This window comes from Lactuca sativa, chromosome 1, assembly GCF_002870075.4.
Source record: "Lactuca sativa cultivar Salinas chromosome 1, Lsat_Salinas_v11, whole genome shotgun sequence".
Classification (NCBI taxonomy): Eukaryota; Viridiplantae; Streptophyta; class Magnoliopsida; order Asterales; family Asteraceae; genus Lactuca; species Lactuca sativa.
The window spans coordinates 4,606,602-4,630,777 of NC_056623.2; the positions used below are offsets into that span (position 1 = coordinate 4,606,602).

At 36.2% G+C, this 24,176-nt stretch overlaps 3 protein-coding genes and 1 long non-coding RNA gene across 7 annotated transcripts; 2 read left to right on the forward strand and 2 right to left on the reverse strand.

The window, feature by feature from the left end:
* Positions 1-222: 222 nt before the first annotated feature.
* Positions 223-3,662, reverse strand: LOC111909310 (protein WHAT'S THIS FACTOR 1 homolog, chloroplastic). 2 transcript variants are annotated; one of them, XM_023905116.3, is made up of 4 exons: positions 2,468-3,662; positions 1,970-2,058; positions 1,754-1,876; positions 223-1,641 (listed from the first exon to the last, which is right to left on the reverse strand). In XM_023905116.3, the coding sequence occupies exon 4, from the start codon at positions 1,631-1,633 to the stop codon at positions 425-427; it is 1,209 nt and encodes a 402-aa protein (XP_023760884.1). In that variant the 5' UTR covers positions 1,634-1,641; positions 1,754-1,876; positions 1,970-2,058; positions 2,468-3,662; the 3' UTR covers positions 223-424. The 2 variants fall into 2 exon arrangements, with proteins under 2 accessions (XP_023760884.1, XP_023760882.1); XM_023905114.3 differs by having other exon boundaries at positions 223-1,644; positions 2,468-3,661.
* A 2,512-nt stretch (positions 3,663-6,174) lies between these two features.
* LOC111909280 (uncharacterized) lies at positions 6,175-11,857 on the forward strand. Its single transcript, XM_023905068.3, has 5 exons — positions 6,175-7,157; positions 7,930-8,071; positions 8,153-10,411; positions 10,674-11,213; positions 11,562-11,857. Exons 1-4 carry the CDS (start codon positions 6,253-6,255, stop codon positions 11,178-11,180), a joined length of 3,813 nt encoding a protein of 1,270 aa, XP_023760836.2. The 5' UTR covers positions 6,175-6,252; the 3' UTR covers positions 11,181-11,213; positions 11,562-11,857.
* A 600-nt stretch (positions 11,858-12,457) lies between these two features.
* Positions 12,458-16,285, reverse strand: LOC111909309 (cryptochrome-1). 2 transcript variants are annotated; one of them, XM_023905112.3, is made up of 6 exons: positions 15,570-15,696; positions 15,172-15,242; positions 14,805-15,023; positions 13,830-14,536; positions 12,871-13,646; positions 12,458-12,775 (listed from the first exon to the last, which is right to left on the reverse strand). In XM_023905112.3, the coding sequence occupies exons 2-6, from the start codon at positions 15,188-15,190 to the stop codon at positions 12,772-12,774; spliced, it is 1,725 nt and encodes a 574-aa protein (XP_023760880.1). In that variant the 5' UTR covers positions 15,191-15,242; positions 15,570-15,696; the 3' UTR covers positions 12,458-12,771. The 2 variants fall into 2 exon arrangements, with proteins under 2 accessions (XP_023760880.1, XP_023760879.1); XM_023905111.3 differs by lacking the exon at positions 15,172-15,242 and having other exon boundaries at positions 15,570-16,285.
* On the forward strand, positions 16,209-23,928 carry LOC122194748 (uncharacterized). 2 transcript variants are annotated; one of them, XR_008230133.1, is made up of 3 exons: positions 16,211-16,343; positions 16,436-16,509; positions 23,758-23,928. It is a non-coding gene; the product is annotated as an uncharacterized LOC122194748 (long non-coding RNA). The 2 variants fall into 2 exon arrangements; XR_008230132.1 differs by lacking the exon at positions 16,436-16,509 and having other exon boundaries at positions 16,209-16,343.
* Positions 23,929-24,176: the final 248 nt, after the last annotated feature.

A 24,176-nucleotide genomic window follows, 5' to 3' on the forward strand; every position in this document is an offset into this window, starting at 1 on the left:
TCAAAATTTCCATACAAGTTCATGATTTTCGTAGACTAATAATGTTCATGATTTTCGAACGTGTTCAAATTTTCCGCACAAAAAATGTTTTCATACTACCAAAAACAAAGATTAACGTACATCTGATTATGTAAAACAAAAAAATCGTAAAACTACATATGCTTTTTTCTATATTATTTTAATGTTCTTATGTATTGTGCTTTAATATCAAAACCAAGTAACTAGAAAGAAGTGTTTTTTTTTCAACAGTCAAAAAAATATAACAGTTTAATCACTACAGTAAATAGTTACATGTTACGTTGCTAAGTCTATAATATAGTGAATGCACAAATCTATTTTGCCTGTTCATAAACCATATAAATGGATCATAATTGTTTTGAATTTAATAGCAATGTTAAGTTGTATTCAAGGGCTCATTCGCAAGCTACTCAATTTCCAGTTCTTGTTTGTCTGCAAACTCACAGAACTTCTCATTAAACAAAACCTGTGGATCTTTATGAATTAGGACCCCATCTTCCCCATAAGCATCCTTCAAGAACACAACCCAATTCATCTCAGTTCCTGCCAAATAAAAGCTCCTTGGCTGCTTCAACAGCATTGCATAAGTATGCTTAGTAAGACTTAATTCCTCTTTAAACTCAACAATGTGGTGAATTGATGCTCTTTTCTCCAATGTCAAGCTCAAGAACTCATGAAGAACACCTACCCGATACTTCTCAGCCTCCAAAGTCCAAAGATCCAAGCTCGCCCCATCTGAATAAGGTGAAACGAGAGGAAGAGTATTTAACAGATTCAATTTCCGTTCATCATGTTCGTCTAAATTCAATGATTTTCCGTGTTTTATCTTGAATTGAAAAGCTTTCTTGGTTCGATCTTCATCAACCATGAACTGTTGTTCCAATGAGCTGATGGCGAGTTTTGGATCCCAGTTCACAAGCTCGAGAATTCTCTTTCCATCTTCTTCAACAATGGTGTTGAAATACTCTGGATATTTTCTCACACGATCTCTGAAATCTTCTGGGATCCCAAATAATGATCTACAGTGATAGATCTTGCTTAGAGGAATTCGTTTATTTGCAGACATCATTAGCAGCTTTCTAACAGTATTGATCCGATCATGTTCCATTTCATCCATAATCATCTTCTCTTCTTCCAGAAATGTCTCCATGAAATCTGTGAATCCGAACCAGATTTTGTCATTGGAGTGGCGGTAGGTTTGGAAAATGAGAGGGTGGCGCTGGAGGAATTTTAGAACTTTACGGCCGCGAGGAAACCCTAGCTCACGGTAGAGTTTTCCGGCATCATCTAGGCGGAGGACTTGTTGTGGTTGTTTCAAGAGGTAATCCTTGGTTTTGGTGACAAAGCGGAAGTGATTGTCTCGATTGAGGATCTTCTCGAAGTGAGGAATACGTTCGGATTCGTGCTGGACGTGTTTGGTTCTCGCGGATTCTTCCTTTTTGCGTTTTTTCTTCTGAGATTTGGGGGTTTTGGTGATAAGAAATGAAGTCGAGTAAGACCGTGTGATGAAGGTGGAGATAGAACATAGACTAGGGTTAGGGCTAGCGACGGCGGAGTTTTTCAGCGGCAGTTGCTTGTTTTTGGTGGCGGTGGAGAACAGACGCCAAAACGCCATTGACAATGCTACTGATCGACGGGGTATTCACATTTGCCACATAACAAAAATCAACTACCTCCGTAAACATAAATAGGAACTCACTGGACACGAATATCAAGACCATAAGTATAATCTTACCTTGTCAAAGACGAACATAGTCGTTATCACCTGATGAAACACTGATCACGAGACCAAACTACATCTCAAATTCCAGCTCCAAGAAATTAGAGTCAACAGTGCATGCTTTCATATTTCTATAAACTGAAAATCAGAAGGGTAAAATCAATTATATCGTGATTTCATATTTCTATAACTTATCATCACAAATATCCTAAAAGCAAAAGGAAAACTTACCAAGACTAACACGAGCATAGCTCCTGAAGAACGAAATGCCAATGAGATTCACAAACAAGTTAGTTACTGCAGAAACGATCAAGAAATGCCTGCATTTGACAATTGTAAAACTGTAAATAACCATTTTCACCATTTACTCCCTGTAATAATGTGTAGCATCATTAGTATAACAAAAAACAATTGATTCAAATATCATACATATAAAAATATCAAGAACATGCTTCTTTTACAATGATTAAAAGTTCAATGTACTCATCTACAACCACTGTTTGTGGGATGGAGGAGTAAAAATCATCAACAACAAAACACACTCAAAACCCCCAAAAAATATTGTTATTTTCTAAGATTAGTACATAACCTAGAATAGATTACAATAAATCAACCTTACTATCAACAAAAACCACAATATCACATTATCAATATATCTAACCACAAATCAGAAGCCTAAATCTATATTAAAAAAACATATAACAACTAGAAATCAGAAGTCTAGATTACCGGATATGAAGTATTGGATCCGAAATTAGGTCGTCGGTAGGAGGACGACGACCAACGGACTAAAGCAAGCGGCAGAGGGTGACGGCGAGACGCGAGAAGCACGATGGTTAACAGGGTCGTTCAACTGCTAGAGATAGGCACGATAGTCGAAGATCGCTAGGAGGGTGTGATGAAGACGAAGAAACGAAGTGGCAAGCCAGAAGCATCAAGAACTGAATACAAAGAGCCTCCGAAGACTAAAGGAAAATGAAAGAAACAAACCTAAACATCATATTATATGTATATATATAGTTATATATTAAGAGGGTGTTTGGCTTAGCTTTTGTGGGGCAAAAGTCCTTTTTGTAAAAGGACTTTTTGGAAAAATTATTTTTTAAAATGTGTTTGGATTAGCTTTTGAAGAGAAAAGTCAAAAGTTAAAGTGTTTGGTTTAACTTTTATATGTAAAATGACAAAAAAAGGCATGTTTACATATTTCATCAGCTTCATATTTCATCAATTTCATTAACTGTTAATTCATTTTTCAACAAGTTCACAAATATAATCCATTAACTGTTAATTCATTTTTCAAGGAAAATTTCATGACAGTCGCATATCGCATTCAAATCACATCTAATTACATAAAGAAACTAAATAATCAGAAGGTTCGATCAGAAAAGGGAAGACTTAAAAAGATGGTGCAAGAATTGAACACCGATTTCATATCAAGAAACCGAATTCTAAGAATCTTTTCATCAAACAGATGGTGCACCACCAAGAACAGTCATATATTCAAACACCAGTTTGATAACTAAAAATCAAATTCTGAGTCTTTTAATCAAAAGATGATGCGCCACCAAGAACAGACATGCATCCAAAATTAAAAAGTCAGCAACAAAAAGAATCACAATAAAGATAATAAAAGCAAACCAATCAAACATTTCATCTCCCAATTCAGTAGCAGCAACGCTAAAGACTTCTCGATGACCAGGATGACTTCCACAGAAAACACAAATCAATTTCACAGCATATCAATTATTTCACAGCACATCATTTTCACAGCAAATCAATTACATAATATCAATTTCAGAAATCGGAAATCAAATGGAAATCGGAAATCGGAAATCAAATGTAACATCATAGATCGGAAATCAAATGGAAATCGGAAATAGACAGGAAGAGATTGCAAATCTGAGATCGGAAATCACATTTGAGATCGGAAATCAAATTGAAAAGAAACAAACCTGATCGCTCGCGGGGTTGCAGTTCGCGCGGTGTCGCCGGTGTTGCAGGTCGCCGGCGTCGCGGTGTTTGTTGCAGGTCAAGATGCGGTCGAGATGCGAGAGGAGTGCGTGAGCGGAGAGAACAAGAAGAAACTGTGATACGTGAATGAATGTGAATGACGTTAATTAGGGTAGGTAAGGGTATATTGGTAATTTCTAATTTTTAGCTGCCGAAAAGTTAGAAAAAGTTAGGCATACGTGACTTTTCAAAAAGTCTCAAAATACTCTATAAAAAAAGTCATTTTTATCTTACCAAACATCTTTTTAGACATTTTCCAAAAGATAAAGCAAAAGTCATTTTAAAAGTCAAGCCAAACACCCTCTAAATCTATATTTTTATTATATATGCAAACGGCCCCCCGCGGGAGTACGGGACGGAAATACCCACTCCCGGTCCCGATCCTGAAAATAAACGGGGTTTAATCTTACCCCCGCCCCCGCTCCTGCTCCCGAATTTTTTTAAAAATTAGTCCCGTACGGTATCGAAAATAAACGGGGTTCCACTACATAATACGTTTAGATGTGTAGAGTATATGTGTTGATGAACACTCTTAGTAAAAACTTAATAAAATATATGGAGTCACAAAGTCAAATTAAAAGGGTAAAATCTAAAAAAAAAATATAAGAGAAGTAAGCTGTTAAAAAATTACAAAATTAAAGGTTTTATTTATAGTATTAGAAAAAAAAAAAAAAAAACAAGACAAAACTTCAAAAATGGTCCCTGTGGTTTCCAAAAATATCAAGTTTAGTCCCTAAGTTCAAAAAACCTCACAGATGGTCCCTGTGGTTTCAAAACTTTTAACAAATGATCATTTTCGCTAACAACGTTAACATTTAACCGTTAAGTCAGGGGCATTTTTGTCATTTTACTACAGAGGGACCATTTATGAGGTTTTTAATTACTTTTTTTTAAAATAAATAAATAATATTTAAAAGGGTCTCTCTCTCTCTCTCTCTCTCTCTCTCTCTCTCTCTAGTTACCGACGACCATCAAGAACCCAATCACACACACTCTCTCACTAAACTTTGAAGGGATCCGTTCACTGGAAAATCTGATGCACTGGAAAATCTGATGCAGTGTCTCAAGATTCTGAATGTGGGCAAAGATGTTCTCTCAAGCAATTCATCGAACACCTTCAATGCACGACTTATATTCCCCACTTTCCAACCGATTTATTAAACTATCAATATCGACATCGGAAAGCTTTCCCCGGTATGGTCATATCTACTAGTGAACAAACAAAACACCCTGTTTCCATCCACCTCACAAATATCATCAACAAAATCCAACCAAATCAAAATCAAACCTCACACTCTTCCTCAAATGGGAAAGAAAAACTCAATTCAAGAATTACAGTTGCAAAATCCAAATCCAATTCAAAATCTAAATCTAAATCCAAATCAAAATCCCCAAAAAATCTTTACTACCATGGCAACAAGTTCTGTGATGTCCAGTGATCGCCTTTTTTGCCACAAGTTCTGCATACCATGAGTACAACGCTGCCTTTGCTCAGCTATCCTAAGCCGTCTCCGGTAGCCTTTTCTTCTCCTTTCGAACCTATCAAAATTTCAACACGAAAAACACAGAATTAGTCCATTTTTAAAAGCGAAATGCAAATACAGATCGATTTTTTTTAAGGTTTAACACCAAATCCGATAATTATATTCGACTGATGAATTTATCGCAATCGGAGGAAGAGGAATGTATACGATTTCATGAAACTGAAACGAATTTGACAGTGGAATTGTCGATGGAAATATAAGAACACACCAATTTCATAATTCATCAATGAGATACCAGAAAGTTTTAAGAGGTTGAGAGACAAACCAGGAGCCCTAGGTCGTTCAAGCAAGATCTCTTCGTTCGAAACCATGGTGAGCCGAGAACCGACTTCTTCATGAACGGCATCGCCAAACTTCGCCCACGACCGATGCTCGATGGCGCGCTTGCTTAATCGGGCTTTAGCGAGCTTCCGGACTCGAATAGGAAGATGAGAGGGAAGAGGTCTTGGCAGTCTAATGAAGCAGAAATAGGGACAAGAATAGGAAGTATTGGGGTGTCTGAAAACGGAGAGAGAGAGAGAGAGAGAGAGAGAGAGAGAGAGAGAGAGAGAGAGAGAGAGAGAGAGAGAGAGAGAGAGAGAGAGAGAGAGAGAGAGGTGGGACCCTTTTTAATATTATTTATTTATTTATTTTAAAGAAAAGTAATTAAAAACCTCATAAATGGTCCCTCTGTAGTGAAATGATAAAAATGCCCCTGACTTAACGGTTAAATGTTAACGGTGTTAGCGAAAAGGACCATTTGTTAAAAGTTTTGAAACCACAGGGACCATCTGTGAGGTTTTTTGAACTTAGGGACTAAACTTGATATTTTTAAAAACCACAGGGACCATTTTTGAAGTTTTGTCAAAAAACAATACAATTGTTTTTCTCGATATAACAGGGACAAGGTTAAAGCAGTAAAAATGTCGTTCATCTACGTTACATATACTCGGCCCCCATCGACACAACACATTTTCCGATATGGCCGCCACGGTTGCCACCGCCGAGGCTGACGACACCGAGCGTCCTGCTATCCGTTTGGACTCGGTCCCAGTTGTTGATCTCCGCCTCCTCTCCCAGTCAGAACTCTACACTCTCTCCATATCGTCGGACTCCTCATTCGATCCCAACCGCTGCGACGAGGTCGTTATCCCCAAAATTAACCGCGCCGTTTTCAATGAATCCGCCGGTAGCCGTAAACAGACCTACTCTCGGCTCCGTCTTGCCTCGGCGGAGTCCTCCTCCACAACCACCAAGACCACCACCCTTCACCGACGCACACCTCACCTCCGGGCGTCACATGCGCACCCTTCTAACAACATTAATGACCCAGAGCAAGCGGAAAACTCTCAAATCATCCGTATGTTGAAACAACTCTGCAAGTCAGACCCGAATTTCCAGGATGTAGATCAGATGGAAGCCGAAAACAACAGCAATTCCGTTGTGCCTGAATTTTTGAGTACTGAAAACCTAGGGATAAAGAGAAAACGAGGGAGACCGCGAAAGCATGAGAATGTGGTATTTCTTCGTCCCCCAACCGCCAAGAGAATTCGGCATAATACGGTTAAGAAAGTCGTTGTATATGATAATGAGATGGATAGAGAAATCGTAAATGATAGTGGTGTACCAGTAAATATGGCTACACTTGCCGGACTAGATGATCCTTACGGGCCTGAGATTAGGAGGAGGACGATGGGAATGTCTACGGAGGATGACTTGTTAGGGTTTCTGAGAGGTATGAATGGACAGTGGGGGAGTAGGAGGAGGAAGAGGAGGGTTGTGGATGCAAGGGAATTCGGTGATGTTTTGCCAAAGGGCTGGAAGCTGAGTCTCTGCATCAAAAAGAAAGAAGGTCGTGTTTGGTTATTCTGTCGACGCTACTTAAGGTTTTGGTTTCTCCCTTGCTTTTAGGCTATATATGATACATTTGTTGATGATCTTGTGTATACTGAAAATTAATCAATGCTGTCAACTGTTCCATTAAGTAAATGCGAATGTAGATGTATCATTTCAAACAACTATATTGTAATTTCAGAAAGAAATCATTTGGTTGATGAACCAATAATGGGAGATAGAACTTACTGCATGCATTACATTTCACTTCTTCTAGTTGATTAGGTGATAAAAGCTGAGAAACAGGGGGTGGGGGGTTGCAACCATGGAATGATTTGGTTTAATTACTCACAATTGAGACTCCAGTGGCAACATTGCTAACATGTTCATCAAATTCTCTTAACTTGATAGATTGAGAACAACAGTCCTAATCCAGTTGAGTCATGCCATTAAGCTTTGAAAACCTGTTATGAAATTTAGGTTAAGACATATAGAATGGAGACATGTTGCAGTAATCAAATTGGTTTCATTTTAGGGAGATCGTTCACAGAGCCTATTTTGTGGAGTGAGAGTTGGTGGGACATTTGGGGGAAAAGGGTATAGGATCTATGCACAGTTTTCTCGTTCTTTAGATTTTTGAGTTCTTGACAAGACAAATGTACTTAAAATTATCTTAACACACTTAAAATAACATTTACTAGATGTCTTATTACCACCATCTATCATATGAACACAAAACTCAATTATTAGCTTGTTACATTTAGATCAACTGTGTGAATGTAATGTCTTCATTGTTCTCACATAATTTACTTACCTTGATTTCAGTCCTAGTGGTCGGCAGTTTGAGTCATGCAGAGAAATATCCGCATACTTGAACTCTGTTGTTAAACAAGAAAACTCGGAGAAACAAAATCATGTGAACATCAACACTTCTGATAACTTTGCTTTGGAAGGAGCTTCTGTGAATGTAAGTTGTTATTTACAAGTGTTCTAATTTCCCTTTTCAATTCCCCCCTTTTCCCTGATTGGTTTATGTTGTTTATGACAGGCTGTGGATCTTGTTATACAACAAGACATCAAAACAGATGACCTTGTTGACAATCCATCATCATCTTCATCACCACCAACACCACCAGCAGAAGCGCCACCTGTACCTACAAAATGTGAGGAGCAAGTCACCATTGATGAAATGGAGGTACAAGTAGAAGACTCTTTCAAGTGCCTAAAATGCTCATTGACTTTTGAGAGTGAAAATGATCTATTGGCCCACCAGGTGGAAGCTCATGACACCAAAAGATCTGAACTTGTTACACCAGTTAATGAGCATATTGAATGCAATGTGGAAAATGAAATAGAGAAAGTTGAACCATCACTTCCTCTAGCTACAGAATTGGATTGTGATCCTAATTTGATGACTGATGCTCCTAACAATAAGTCTCTAGCATCAGTTTCTTCTGGAGACAATGCTGTAATTGAGACTCATGATGCACATTCTTGTGACAATCTTGAAGCTGCTTCTCATGACCTTGTGTCTCCTAGCAAACAGGATGGAAATAGTAATGTAGATAGAGGTGTCTTTATTGAAGAATATAAGTCCGGTGAAAAAAGTACTACGAATGATGAAGTCTCTCAAACAGATCAAGATCCTGATGTTTCTGTTTCTCAATCTGAACTATTAGGTGATGAAACTGAAACTCCCCTGTCCATTAATGAAAACACCAGAAACACTGAAACTTTAGGTGAATCCCATGTTAATTCTGTTGACAATAAGCTGGATTCCAATCTTGATCAGGGTATAAATTTGGAAAGCTTTATGCTTTCTTCATTTCCAAATGAACAAGTGGGCAATCAAGATTCAGTTTCTGATCAGCCAATCAATCAAGATTCAGTTTCAATCAATCAAAATTCAGTTTCTGATCAAGCAATCAATCAAGATCCAGTTTCTGAAACTGGGGTTACATTTGTTGATTCCATTCCCGACCAATCAGATTCCATCCCTGAACAGATGGGTAGTAAAGATCATGTTGGTACAACTGCTAGTATTGAATTGCCCAATCCTGCAGTAAAAACAATTGAAGAAAACAGTTTTGGTGCAAAAATGGATATAGATATTGATATCAAGTCTGATGAGGTGGCGACTGAAAAGGAGAAATCTGTTGGTGAGTCATCATCTGTTTTTTTCCTTGGTCGTTTTGGGCTGGATAAAGATGGTGCAACTGTAGTCAAGAAGCTTTCTACCAAAACAAACCGTGATCCAGTTAAAGTTGTCACTAGTGAAACCCTAATATCTCCCCAAAAACAAGACTCTCCATCTGTTCATAATCTTGCTCCTGACACATTCAATAACGTAAATAAACTCTCATCTGGATTATCAAGTTCTGGACTTGATGGGCAATTTGATTTCAGGACCAATGATTTTGGCAACTTTGGTCCATCCCTGTCACCATGGCAGGAGGAAGAGTGTGAAAATAAAAATCTTGGAAATGATGTTTCTTTTCCTACTATGGAGGAACCCCAAATTCCTTCAAATAAACAAGAGGAACATAAATTAGATGACTTCCAAACTTTTAGGAATAACGAAGCAAAAGGTAATGAATCAGTTACATCTTTGGGCAGCAATCTTGAATTCTGCTCTCTTATTCCATCTGAAAACGATCAAGAATTTGGTTTTCAAGATTGTTTGTATGAAAGAGCCATGGAGGAATGTAAGCAGGAAGAGAGTTCTGAAAGGGGATTACTTGATCATTTCTCCATTGCTGACACATCAGATGATATTTTTGAGAATAAGATGTATTCTACATCGTTAGGTGGGCTGAAATTTGATGAAGACAGAGATATCAGCAGCAATGAGTTGAGTCTTGCTTTTGGGAACCCTCATGAGCTGTATCCAGATTCCCTTAGAGTGGAACAGAAGAAAGATCTTGTAGCTCCATCCAAGATGGATGAAACTTTTGGTGTCCATACTAATTTGAGTATGGTTAACAATAGCATGGTGGATGATCTGAAAGGGGGAAGAGGCTTATTTAACCTTGGTTGTAATGATAAAAGTAGTAGCTTTCAGAATCAGGGTAACACGGTTTACCCTGGTAGGGCATGGGAGGATCTGAAAAATTCAGGAAACAAATTTAGTAGTGGTTTTGGAAGCCAGAGTCATGCAGAAGTTGTACCTGGTGGTGGTATGTGGAAAAGTGGTGATGGAAATCAAAATCAAAATCAACAAATGAGAAGTGGTTTATCCAACTCTTCCTCACATGCCCAGATACCATACCCTAGCTCTTTTCACTCCTTCAATATAATGTCTGAAAAGGTACAAATGAAAGTACATTGCAATATGTTAGGTTACTATAATGGGTCAAATGTGTAAAATTAAAAAACTTGGCTACAATTGAAACAGGCTAAATGGGTTGAACAAGTGGGCTAAATTGAATTAACAAAACAAAAAGTTAGGTTACTAATTTAGTAGTATAGCTAGAATAAATATATAAAAGTACATTGCTATATGTTGCCTTTCACCTTAAAAAGTAGACATAGTTTTGTAACAAGAAGTTGATGTTTAATTTGAATGACAGGCAGGAGATGGAGAGTTTAGAATTGATGAAAGATACAAATACAATGAAGGTTTTGATGCGAGTGGGTTGAGAATGAGATCTAGTACTACTACTAGTAATAGTAATAGTAATAGTAATAGCAGACCTGAGCCTTTGGAATTCAGTTTCTTAACAACAGCTAGATCACAACACAATCCACACACACATGCACATGCACTTGAAGGGAGGGATTCAAGGGGGGCGTATCCAATTCCATACAATGTGAATGTGAATGTGGAGATGCCAATGGAGCAACAGTTTGATTCCTCCTCATTTTGGCTTGGAAAGAACACCATGAATATGATGCCAAATACAAATACATCTGGAAGTGGAAGGAATCATCATCAGCAGATTACAAGTGTATGTGCATGGTGTAGAAATGAATTCCATCTCCAGCAGCTTCATTCTCATTCTGGAACACAAGATGGAATTGGTTCTTTATGCCCATCTTGCACTGCAAGCATGTCAGGACATGTCAACATGTTATAGAACTGTTTTTTTCACTTCCTCAACAACGTAAAGGTAACTTCTAGACATTTTGTGGAAATTATTGTTAGTATTGCACTTTGAAAATTTTACCCAATTACAACATTTCATTTTTGACGCATTATACTTGGAAAGTTTCTAACCAATCGCAGCATTACACTTTTGAGCTTTTTCTTATCAAGGCATTGTACTTTGAGAATTTTGCCCAGTTATAGCATTGCATGCTCAATTTCTTTTCTTGGTGAGACTATACTTAAAAAAGATATCAACCCAATACAAAAATCTCATTTGAACACAAACTTTATTGGTTAAATTAGAGGTGGCATTTCTTTGAACACAATTAGAGTCACTAATTATAGCATTTCTTATATTTAACCTTTACAGGTTAAATTAGAGGGATGTTTCTGCTTCAACTAATTATCAGCAGTTGATGGATTTTGCTCAATTCTGGTATATGCTTCTTGAAAGCTGGTTCTAATGTGTAGTTATTTCAAACATTCTTAGACTTTTATCAAATGGTTCTCTTTGCAAAGACACAAGTTAGTATTAGTATTAGTAAAATCTTCACATTTTCATCATCTTCTTCTATATTGTGAGGATAAATGAAGGTGGAATTGGGGTTTTATATATTTGATTTAAGGATAAATAGGACATCACGAAAAGAAAATATGGGGAACCAATCAGTCTTTTTTTTTTTTTCCCCAAGATATGTTTTATTTAGAACTTTAGTGAGGTTAGTTTGGTTTTGATTGTAGGGTTCAAGTTCTTTATGTTGAAATTTGATTTTTAAATTGAAAATTAAAATTTAATTGAGTATTCAGTTTTTGCCACCAACTCACTGAACTTTCTGTTAGTTGTTCATTTAAAAAATTTGAAATTAGAACAAGTGGCAATAACAAAACCTTATACCAGATTCAGTATAATTTATAAATGACATCAATTTAAAAAGTTGAATGGTTTTTTCTTTATGTTATCAAAACATTAACTACTTTGAAAAAAAGGCCAAAAAACTGATGGGTGTTGATACAAACCTACCTGTTTATATTTATACTAAAAACTAAAAAAATATATCACAAAAGCCTAATCTGAAACAAGTAGAGTTATAAAGACCCAAGTCATGATCCGGACCTAAAAGTCTGGTCCAGTCAGCATGGACAAACGACCACCGGTGTTGGCGCCAAATTGCCAAATCGAAAAGCAAAAAAAAAAAGAAATGCCACAATTCCTACATTTTTAGCACACAGCAATACAAGATTGGTCAACGTGCTAAAATACAACCCTGGCTACAAAGATGATAATGAACATAAACACATACTTATAAATATACATATCACATATACGTATATATAACATATATACACGTAGATGCATGCAAGTTATATACTACATCACTACCAGTTACTATACAGCATAACCACAACACAGAACTAAAAGAAGCAAAGAAGCTTTATATTTCGGTTTCAAAAAATCTGAATTTCTGCCCACAGATGGTCCACCATTGGATCAGGTCAGATCGGAAAATGATGACCCACGATCATCCCATATAGCACCTACCATCTTCAAGCTTCCACCTTCTCGCATTCACAAACACAGATCACCTGCATTGAGTTAAAAAAAAATCTTGAAAACAAATGGCTTTTGGGTATATATGATTTTGAACAAAAATCAGGTTGTTACAGATCATAACACTTACCCGGTTTGCGAAAGCCGCCTCCAGTTGTTGATTAATTGATGAGATTGCGTACGCCTCTGCAAATATGAGCTATCTTCACCAACAAAAGTCTCCGAAAAACTAGAAGTGGAAGGCGACCACACAGGCACAACACCTCCATCTCTTTCCCTCGAACTTGAACTCGAACTGTTGGAAGAATCCGCCGGCAAATCATCCGTAATTCTCAACGCCCTCGTGATATCAATCGGTGGCTGCATATTACCAGTTCTCACCGTTTGACCCTCTCCATCTCCATCTCCACCTTGATTAATCGGAACTTCCGCCCTGCTATCTTCCCTAAAATTTCCAATTTCTGAAGACGATTCCTCTTCCCCTCCCCTAAACAACGACGTCGTCATACTCGGAACCATTTGGTCTTCGTAATGACGGATCGTGGTGGTCGTAGGGTTTGTTCTCAGCGTATTCTCGTCCATCTCCATCTCCATATCTTGAGGGAAAGCAATCGGAGCAGTTTCCGACGAGTCTCCAAGCCCTTCTTCTATCCCGTTCTCCAGAATCGCTCGAGAAGACGCTTCGTGCTGCCACATTTGAGTAAGCGCTTCTTGTAATCGGGCTTTTGCCTCATCCATTTTCACAATCGGGAGAGGGTAGTTGGATCCGAGCTCGATTCCGGCGGCTTGAAGCACGTATTCCGGTGCATCCCATGGGTGGTGAATCCATTCCGTCGGTAGTCTAGCAAGTTCCGGTAGCCATCTTCTTACGTATTCCCCATTCGGGTCAAATTTATAGCCCTCAAACTGCCAAAAAAAATAAATAGCCAATCGATTGAACATTATCTTATTTTTCAGGGCTTAATATAATTTCATTATTTGTCACGAATCAATTGTCTCTAATATAACATAACTGGAAGTAACACAAAAAAATGAAAGTAGTATTCTATATATACAAATAAATGGAAGTAAATTGCTATAATATAATACCTGTGGATTATCGATACGATCAAATTCACGGCCATCGGGTAAAGTACCTGTAATATACTGCCAACCCAAAGCATCACTTTCAAGATCCGCATCCAAAAGTGTATCCCAAAAATACTTCATCCCCCATCTCCATGGTAACTGTAAAACCTTGACAAAAAAGCTCGCAACCACGACCCGTATCCTATCATGGAGCCAACCAGTGGCCCATAACTCTCTCATACCCGCATCAACTAACGGGTAACCTGTTCGACCCTGTCTCCACGCCTTAAAATACCCCTCGTCTATCACCCATGGAAAAAACTTCAAATGCCCCAAAAGAGGCCTTTCATGACTATACGGGTGATTAAAACTCATGTACCTTGAATATTCCCGAAGCCCAATAGATTTAAGGAATAGATTTACGCTTTCTTCACCTGTGGTGTTACCTTCGTTGGCCCAAAGGACTTGTTTGATTCGTAGTAAATGGAAGACTTTTCGTACAGAAAGTTCGCCAAAATGGAGGTGGGGAGATAGGAATGATGTGGTGGCACTATCGGCTTTTCTACGGTTTTTGGAGTATTCAAGAAGTGGCCCGTTGATAAAAGCCGCCAGGGCTTTATCCGCATTGCTCCAGCCCGGTGACCATGCCCGGGCTAGAAGTGCATTGCTTCCTTTCTCGGATTCGTCCTCAAATATTAATGTTTCTGAACAACACTTTGATAAATCACCTAATAAAAACAAGCAAGGAAATTTATAATAGTTCTCGAATAAATCGTTATTAGAAGGGTAAAATCGTCATTTACTAGCATTCAATATTTGAAAAAATGATGGCATCTTTTGGGGAATGGAAAGAAATATAAACAAAGGCAAATTTGTAAATAATCATGGCTCGTTGGGCAAGTATCATTTCTATGACTTTCTGTGTTAAGTCATTTTGTTGTTGTTAAGTCGTTTAAGTAGAGGTTGATACATGATTAGGCATATGAGAAAAGTGACCTGAGATTATCTTTTTTGGTGGGAGTTGTGGAGATTCAGGATCATAAGGCATGCTAAGACACCTGTCCCAAAATTGTGTAAATGTATTGAATGGACGACCTTCATCATCAAGAACTTCCCATGGTTCATATAATAAATCCGCGTTAAATGAACGCACTGATATCCCATTACTTGTTAAAATCTCCTTCATTCTGTGATCCCTAACCAGAGACAACGGATCTAAAACACATAGAAACAAAATTATGTTAATTTCAGTTTTCGACATTTTATTTAATGGCTATATAATCAAATTCAATTTGATACTAGTGGCAAAAAAAATTAATTATTAGGTAAGTAAAAGATCTCTGATTTCGGTTGCAAACACTACCTAAGTCTTCTTGAATCATAAGGATGATGCATCCAACATCTCACTATTCATACTTTATTTGAGGGAAAAACCTAACAATCCCAGAGAAGTTAGGACACATAATAATGTATACAAGATCTCAAAATTCATACTTTTTTTTGGAAAACCCTAATAATCCCAGACAGGTTCAGAGACACAATAATGTAAACAAGATCTCAAAATTCATACTCTTTTGGGTAAAAAAATCCAACAATTCCACTTAGGACATAAAATAATATACCCGAAATCTCAAAATCCTTTCTATTTTGGGAAAAAGATCTACCAATTCCAGATAAGTTAAGACAGAACAACACCAAAATTCTCACCAAAAACTACCATAAAAAGTAACCAAAAAAACAAAAAAAATAAAATAAACTAACCATATAAATGATTGAAAAACAGCTGAGTAGCACCAGTCGATTTGATAATCTCAAGAAGAGAAGAAACGCTATCAGTAGATCTCTTGGTAACAAGAGAAGTACCAAGGTTTTTCAAAGACGAATCCAATAAAGCTAAACTCTGTTTTAGCCACCATCTCGACACCCTTCCAGGGTAATAATGACCTTCTTCTTCAGGTGCCCATATGTACACTGCTATCACGTTTCCTGCCCTAACACCTGCAGTCAAAGCAGGGTTGTCTTCTACCCTCAGATCTCTCCTAAACCACACTATACTACACCCACCCGACATCTCAAATCCTTCAAAACACCAAATCTTGAGAAACCCAGATCCTAATTTCGATCGTGAACAGTTAACTATAAAGTTCGGATCTTGTTTTCTTGATTCGGGTTTTCAAGTAGACATAACCATGGAATTTCTACTGTTCTAGGGCCTATAGGGTATTTGTTGAAGAATAATAGAGTTCACTAATTAATCTTATCTTCTCTTTATTCCTTATCGCTCATTTGATCTTCACTCATGTGATCAAGAATCATTGTAGGCCATGAACGAAAAGGGGAGCATCTTTTTCGTAATATAAATGAGGGGATTTGGAGAAATTAATAACTGCTAATCCTAATCAGAATCTTGGTTCCTTCGGTTTTCAATTGATTTAGAAACACACGAAGACACCAAGAAAGGGAGATGTAGGAGGTGTGTTAGTTTCAATGGGGTTTAGGAGAAGAGACGTAGTAATAGCCAATTTGCAGCCACAGGTTCGTGTTCTCTTTCCCTTCTTTCTTGGAATTTTGCTCTTTAGTTATAAAGAACTACAAAAATAGCCCTTAAACTATTTAAAACTTTGTAGGTTTCATTTTTTCATGCAAATTTGTTTACCATTTGGTCCTCAAATCCTTACATTCAAATGGCTATTTGACTAAGGTTAGAAAAAGGTTCTTGTTTTAGAAACATTATTTTTTTTATACGAAAGAATTTCGGTCTATCTATATTTATGATTCAGCTGATCTTAACTACATGTGACAATTTATCAAATTTTAGGGACAAACATTTATTTAAAAGAGTAATTGTTATTAATTATGGATCGATTTTTTTTGTTCAACCTGATTTTCAATTTTCTTCCCCAGTACATTGATAACATTTATGTGATAGCAACCCTTCTTTTTGTTTTGACTTTAAATCTTAGAGAATATCATAAAAGTGTCATCAAACCAAAAGTTCAATTTATGCATTTATCGTGGTAACATTTGGCAGTGGATCCAAAATTAATTTTGGTGCCACTATAGATTCACATATAAATATAAATTAAATTATATAAAAATACTATACAGACTAAATTTGTCGAGAGTGTGCATGTATTGGTTCATGTCGTAAATTATTGCACTTTAGAACTATCAACAACACATAACTAAAAACATTCAAAAATATAAATTACACTAATACAATGAGTCTTAAATATTGAGCTATAAGAAGATAATCAACTAATCTAGCTAGTATGATAAGAGACTGAGTTTGATTCGGTTAGACTGTTTGATACCACAATTAAAATTGAAAGCCTTTGATTCCGTCATATAGCTTTTGATATACCTCTAATAGTTATTGTGTCTAATAAAAAGTTAGTCTGACTCAATTAGATCTAACTTGGTTAACATCGGTTAACAACTATAAAAAAAACTTTTATATTTCATTTGGGATAGCTGGCCCAATCATACAAGCATAGATGTGTCCACCGACAACATTCATTCTATTGCAATGTTGGTTCTCGATCTTCATGAACTCTTTTATTATAAACACTAAAAGTAAAATAATTTTACGAATGTCACAATGTACTAGTCGATGATTAGTCGAAGGGTGGTTTTGTAATTTACTGTTTTTTGCGTTTTTTGCTGACTTTTCTCTCCTTATCTTGTGCAACATAACGGATGAGACCCACCAAAATGTAGTGCATTCTCCATATCCTTTCTCTATCTTTGCCAGAGTGGAAAATTCTAATTTCATCAATTATTATCCTCCTTCCTGGCCAGGGTGGATACTTCATGAATCAATCTTACAAGGTTAAATATAACATTTATTTAAGTAAACTATTGAATTTACTGTTACGATAATTTATATCAAAGTGAAGTTTTAAATTCAAAGGAAAACGTTAAAATGACTAGCGAATTATTTTATTTGTTTGTTTATAGTCATTGGACTTATTTTTGTTCGGTTTTAGATAACGAACTTTTCAAAATCATGTATTTTTTGTCACTCAACCGTCTAACTTATTTGTGTCCATTTTTTTAGGGAATGAACTTTTCAAATCGTCTTTTTAGTCCCTTCACCCAACTATAGACCTTAACCTACTTATATGACTAAAATAAAACGACTTTAGAAATAGACAAAATAAGTTGATTGGCTAAGATTAATCGATTTTGAAAAGTAAATTGGACAAAATTAAGTTGAGTAAAAAATGGACAAAAAGAATAGTTATTTGGTCATTTTTAACGTTTTCCATATATTCAATATGATTCAATTTATAGTATGTTTGACAAATAGTTAGAAGCTGAAAGTTGTATTTTTATTTGTATAAAAATAATCAACCAATATAAATAGAATGCTTTTGAAAGATGTAAATGACATAAAATATAGGGATAATGACTTGAAAGGGTAACAAACTTTCGATTTTTTTCACATTTAGTCATTAAACTTTTTTTCGTTATCTATTTGTCATTGACCTATTGAAACTGTTCACATTTTACCCTTATGACCGGTTGTTACCGGTCATAAGAGTAAAATATGAACAGTTTCAATAGTTTAGTGACAAATAGATAACGAAAAAAAGTCTCGTAACTAAATATGAACAAAATCGAAAGTTCGTTTCCCTCTAAAAAGTTCAATGACTAAATATAAACAAACTTCCTCTTGTATTATGTTTTAGCAAATTATTTATTTTTGTTAAATTGTAGCAACATTTGTTGATGAAGAAATCTATGAAATAAAAAAAAAACAACAAAACCCTGAAAATATATTTAAAAAAAACAAAAAACCGAAACCGAAATAAAAAACCAATGGTTTGACATTTTCCAAAATAAAAAAATCAAAATTTTCAATCTGATTTTGGTTTTACAAAAAAAATGAACCATTCTCACTGATGTGAATTATGACCATTGGTTTGGCATGCAGAATTTGTGACATCCCATGAATACGTAGTTACAACATCGTCTGAACTCGTAATTCATAGTAAGGGGTTAGAGTATCATCGTATGAATACGTAGTTACAACATCACATGAATACGTAGTTACAACATCGCATGAACACGTAGTTCATCACCTACAGGTTATGGGCCTGCTGGTGTTTCCACTGGGTTGTCTAGAATGGTCCGTGGTCGCCATCTATACTCTAGTAGATGACTACAATGCCACATTGCCGGTTAAGGTTATGGTATCTCCTTTCATCCTATATCACCTATTCATCACTATCTATTTACCTAATTATCATCACCTTTCTATCATCACCTATCTTATCATTTTATTTCATTACACACCAACTATTTCATCTACCCATGTTTTATCAGCAACATATTTGTAGATATAAAATAAATATACCGTTTAAATCTTTTAAAACATGTATAAAATCGTTCATCCAGCATAGACAGCAAATATTCAAATAATATGCACACATAGCACGTAATTTATATAAAATACTTTATATCTATGTGTAAGATGAAAGTAACTATATATACCATAAAGATCCCATAAATGCTTCCTAACTTCAAACCCCAAGGTTTACTCTACTAAAGTTTCATATTCTCGACTCTCTGGACCTAGAAGGGTCCAGATTCCTAACTTCAAACCCCAAGGTTTACTCTACTAAAGCTTCATATTCTCGGCTCTCTGGACCTAGAAAGGTCCAGATCTATAACACAAACTTGCAAGAGGGGTTTAAGGCATTCAAAACCCCAAAGATGAAGTGATTCAAGCCCTAACCCCAAAATGGAATCTACACAATAGGGAAGGAAAGGAGTTCATTTTTGTACCTCAGAATGAAGCTCCTTGCTTGAATAACTCAGAACAATAACCTTCTTTGGTCCCTCTTGCTGGAACTCTTCTCATTTCTTGCAAAATCACACCAAAAAGCTCAAGATAGCTCTTCCTCTCACTCTACACACTCAAGTTCGCTAGGGTTCTCACTTATGGGAAAGATAGTCGCAATTGAAGGCCATAAGTGCCTTTAAATATGGCTCGGGCCCAAAGATTTAGGGTTTCTGCCAACAACGCGGACTCGTCAAGTCGCCTCACCGACTCGTCGAGTCCATTTATTAATCCGAGTCATCAGTCGCGACCTTACTCGACGAGTTGAGGTGTCAACTCGTCGAGTCTCTCTTCTTAACTCAAAAGAAAAATACTTAAATAATGACACCTAGAAATCTGGATGTTACATTTTGTTTTTTTATTTTATAGATTTCTTCATCAACAAATGTTGCTACAATTAAACAAAAATAAATACTTTGCTAAAACATAATACAATAGGAAGTTTGTTCACATTTAGCTATTGAACTTTTTAGAGGAAAACGAACTTTCGATTTTGTTCACATTTAGTCACTAAACTTTTTTTCGTTATCTATTTGCCACTGAAACTGTTCAATGGCAAATAGATAACGAAAAAAAGTTTAGTGACTAAATGTGAACAAAGTCGAAAGTTCGTTACCATTTCAAGTCATTATCCCTAAAATATAAAAATTCCAAAAAGTTACTTGAAGCACTAAGAGATTTTGTTTAAAATAAACCTTTTAAGCTTGTACCCATGAACAAAACATTTTCTTTTATTCCAGTCTTTTTTTTTCTTTTTTTTTTTTTATTTTTTTTAATTTTTTATTATTATTATTTTTTTAATTTTTTAATTTTTATTTATTTATTTATTTATTTTTATAAAAACCAAATACCAAAACTCTCAAATGCATGTTGTCGAACATATCATATATGTCATTTTATCATTCTGCACAACCATAAATATACATAAAACTATAAAAGCAACATATATCTAGTTATTATTTATAATTAAAAATGTTTTCAAAATTAGTATCGAATGACATGTATTTTAGGTCTATAATCAAATATATAACTCAGATATCCAAACTTAGAAGTTATTTTTTTATTTTTACTAACCGAGTCATTATGTTATTATAAGTTTATAACATAGACTCATAAACGTTGATTTACAAGTGATTTATTCTTATCATTACATATTATCTTGTGGTATATCTTCTTTTCACTTAATGGACATGTTTTTACTTGATAAATAGTGATGATAATTTGATTAAAGTTGATATTAGCTGCTCCAAGATCTTGTAAATAAGTTGGGTTAATAGATTAATCTGTATTCAAGTACAAAGTGAGCCATCATCTTATATAACAAAATTGTGTCAAGTATTAATTGCTATGTTCTTCTCATTAAAGTTTTCATATCTTGGAAAATTGATGTAAACCACTCAAGTTTTGTTTTTTTTCTCTTTTCATGAATAATTAATGGCAGTTTCCTTCTTGATTGTTCATGCATAACGACATATCTTGATCAATCACAATTCATCATTGAACATTAATTACTTCAATTTGACTTTTTTTTTATATATCAAAATTGGCTAGAAATATAAAATATGAGTGGATGAGATTCATAGGCCATTTGGTTTAAAGTTGTTGATATATGTATCAATACCAAAAACCTTGTTTCCAGCAATTTGTCTAAGACGTCCAAAATCTATTTTATCTCTGAAAATGAAAGTGACAAATATCACAAGAGCTTGCTTTGTCCTCTTTACGGTAGATGACTAAATCACAAAAATCGTCTATGTGGTTTATCACCTTTTATGGAGGAAGGTTACTTAATTGGCTATTAATTGAACCGAATCGGAACCAGAATAATTGAAAACTAATTAAGGAGTGAACAGGAACCGAAAACCAGACCAAATACTACTGACTGGTTAAAAAGCTCATCCCGATGAGAGATTGTTCGAGCTCAACAATGTTTTTAAGTCTTTAATAAGTGTCATCATAGAATGAGAATAAAGAAAACTCATCCAGTCAGATTGAGCGTCTTACTTACCAAAGTGAGATTTAATTAGAAATTAGGGACAAACAATACTTGATGGGGGTTATGTAGTTGATGATTTTTACAAGTGGCAAGAAGAGGATTAATGACATCATTAACAAGGCTAATAAATTTCTTGTAACGCCCGTAGATCAGGGCTAGTCAATTTAGAAACAATAAGCGTCAAAAATGACTTTTTGATGGAAGATTATCTAGAAGGATTAATCTTAACCAAGTTGTAGTATATGTCACAAGGTTTCCGTACATATAAAGAACGCCAAAATCCGAGTTATAACGAAGAAGTTATGACCTGTCAAAGTTTCGCGACAGAACCGGCACGACACAGCGCGACGTAAAAAGTGAATTTACGTTAGAGCGATATTTAGCCTTAGCAATCTAAACGAGAATCGAAGATCTCGTTGTTGGTATCGAAGCGATAAAAAGTTAGGCGAGAACGGACGTCAAACGAAGAAGTTATGAATTTATAACGAAAGTTTATGTCGCGGCCTATTAAAAATAAATAATAAAAATAAAAGTCAAAATTAGCCGACGGAGTCTAAACGAAAGTTGTAGAGCGTAGTCTCACCTTCGCGTGGATATAAAGAACGTCGAAAACGGAGTTCGTATGAAGAAGATATGAATTTCCGAAGTTTATTAATCATTTTGTATTTAAATTTAAAAGGAAATTCGGAAGCATTATCCGAAGGAGTCACCGGTCTGATCCGAGGTACGCGCCGCGTACTCGAGTACGCCCCGCGTACTCCGAAGTGTCGACATTCGAAGCAAGCGGCTTCGGATGACGCACGCAGTGACGTTTTTCGGACCAGTACGCCCCGCGTACTGGCGTACGCCCCGCGTACGTGCGAGGCTCAGCCTCTATAAAAGGAATCCGAAGGCAGCCGATAGTTTTGCCAATTTCTCCTCTTCTTTCTCCCATTTTGCATCGGTTTGCGTGCCAGAAATACCTCGAAGCCCCGGTATTATTCTCTAGCCCCGAGGCAAGTCCCGAGATCCCGAAGATCCCGAGAAGTGCGGTTCCCGAGCCGAAGCTCTGCCCGCGAGAAGTTCGATTTTTGTGGAGATCTTCCAGATCTGCGGTGGATTACTACTTCTGCAAGTCGTAGTGCTGTCCGATCATCTTCTGATCAAGTGAGTGTATACTACCTTTCATAAACACGATAATAATACAAGTATGGTTTGAGTGTATTAAGTATATTGTTGTTTATATGTGTGGGTGTGTAGTTGCTTTCTTCTAACACATCAATATGAAGTATTTGTTATGAAATACGTGCTATGTGTTTATATGTTATTTGTCTATTTGAGATGGACATGGAAATTGGAGTTTTATACAGGTGTTAAATGATTTAAACTGTGTAAGTATTTATATCTACAAAATTGTTGGGTAGAACAAAGGGTAGATGGGATAGTTGGTGACTATGGAGTTAGCGCCTGCTGTTAGATAAACCTTGGTGACTATGGAGTTAGCGCCTGCTGTTAGATAAACCTTGGTGACTATGGAGTTAGCGCCTGCTGTTAGATAAACCTTGGTGACTATGGAGTTAGCGCCTGCTGTTAGATAAACCTTGGTGACTATGGAGTTAGCGCCTATTATTTGATGAACCTTGGTGACTATGGAGTTAGCACCTATTGTATAGACCTTGGCGACGATGTGACTTCGTGCCTATTTGATGAACCTTGGCGACTATGGAGTTAGCGCTTGTTAAGTAAACCTTGGCGACTATGGAGTTAGCGCTTGTTAAGTAAACCTTGGCGACTATGGAGTTAGCGCTTGTTAAGTGAACCTTGATGACTATGGAGTTAGCATCGCTTGAGTAAACCCCGACGACTATGGAGTTAGCGTCTTATAACTATGGATTTAGTACTTGATAGATAAACTTTGGCAGCAATGGATTTCGTGCCGATTCCTTAGGAATAAGTGAATGAAGGATAGTTGGTTCTTAGGGGGAAACCTTAAGAAGATGATGGGGATGGGTATTTGAGTTGATTGTTTGATAATTGAATATAATAAATGTATTATTGTGGGTTGAAAACCCTATATGCTCACCAGGCTCCCAAGCCTGACCCACTCAGTTTTCTTTTCATTACAGGTAATGACACAAGAGTATAAGTCGGCGGACTTGACGAGAGATTTTGGATTATAGATCAGTAGTTGAATAACTATTGTAAGGTCTATATTATGTTGTTTATGCTTTTGGTCTGTAACGAACATGACATCCCGATGTTTTATTATTTAATAAAAATACATTCTTTTCGAGAAATGTTTTGATAAAATGGTTATCATATTTTATTTTGGGAACAAATTCCGCAACCGTTTTCTTTAAACGATTACTCTGATTTATAAAACAAAGCATAAACAAATCGGTCTTTTCTGGCCGTGAAATTGGGGATGTCACAGTTGGTATCAGAGCATTAGTTTAAGCGAACTAGGAATTTGTAGGATTTCTAGACTTAAACTTAGAATGCTAAGTGAAGTTTTGAGATGTGTGTCTGTTGTGATTTAGACACG

What these genes read in the sequence shown, in the direction of transcription:
- LOC111909310 (XM_023905116.3), bottom strand. Translation starts at nt 1,633, where the DNA reads ATGGCGTTTTGGCGTCTGTTCTCCACCGCCACCAAAAACAAGCAACTG.
- LOC111909280 (XM_023905068.3), top strand. Translation starts at nt 6,253, where the DNA reads ATGGCCGCCACGGTTGCCACCGCCGAGGCTGACGACACCGAGCGTCCT. An exon ending in TTCTGTCGACGCTACTTAAG is followed by an intron (nt 7,158 to 7,929) that starts GTTTTGGTTTCT and finishes CCTTGATTTCAG; the next exon opens with TCCTAGTGGTCGGCAGTTTG. An exon ending in TGGAAGGAGCTTCTGTGAAT is followed by an intron (nt 8,072 to 8,152) that starts GTAAGTTGTTAT and finishes TGTTTATGACAG; the next exon opens with GCTGTGGATCTTGTTATACA.
- LOC111909309 (XM_023905111.3), bottom strand. Translation starts at nt 15,879, where the DNA reads ATGTCGGGTGGGTGTAGTATAGTGTGGTTTAGGAGAGATCTGAGGGTA. An exon ending in ACCAAAAAAGATAATCTCAG is followed by an intron (nt 14,537 to 14,804) that starts GTCACTTTTCTC and finishes TGTTTTTATTAG; the next exon opens with GTGATTTATCAAAGTGTTGT. An exon ending in ATCGTATCGATAATCCACAG is followed by an intron (nt 13,647 to 13,829) that starts GTATTATATTAT and finishes TTTTTTTGGCAG; the next exon opens with TTTGAGGGCTATAAATTTGA.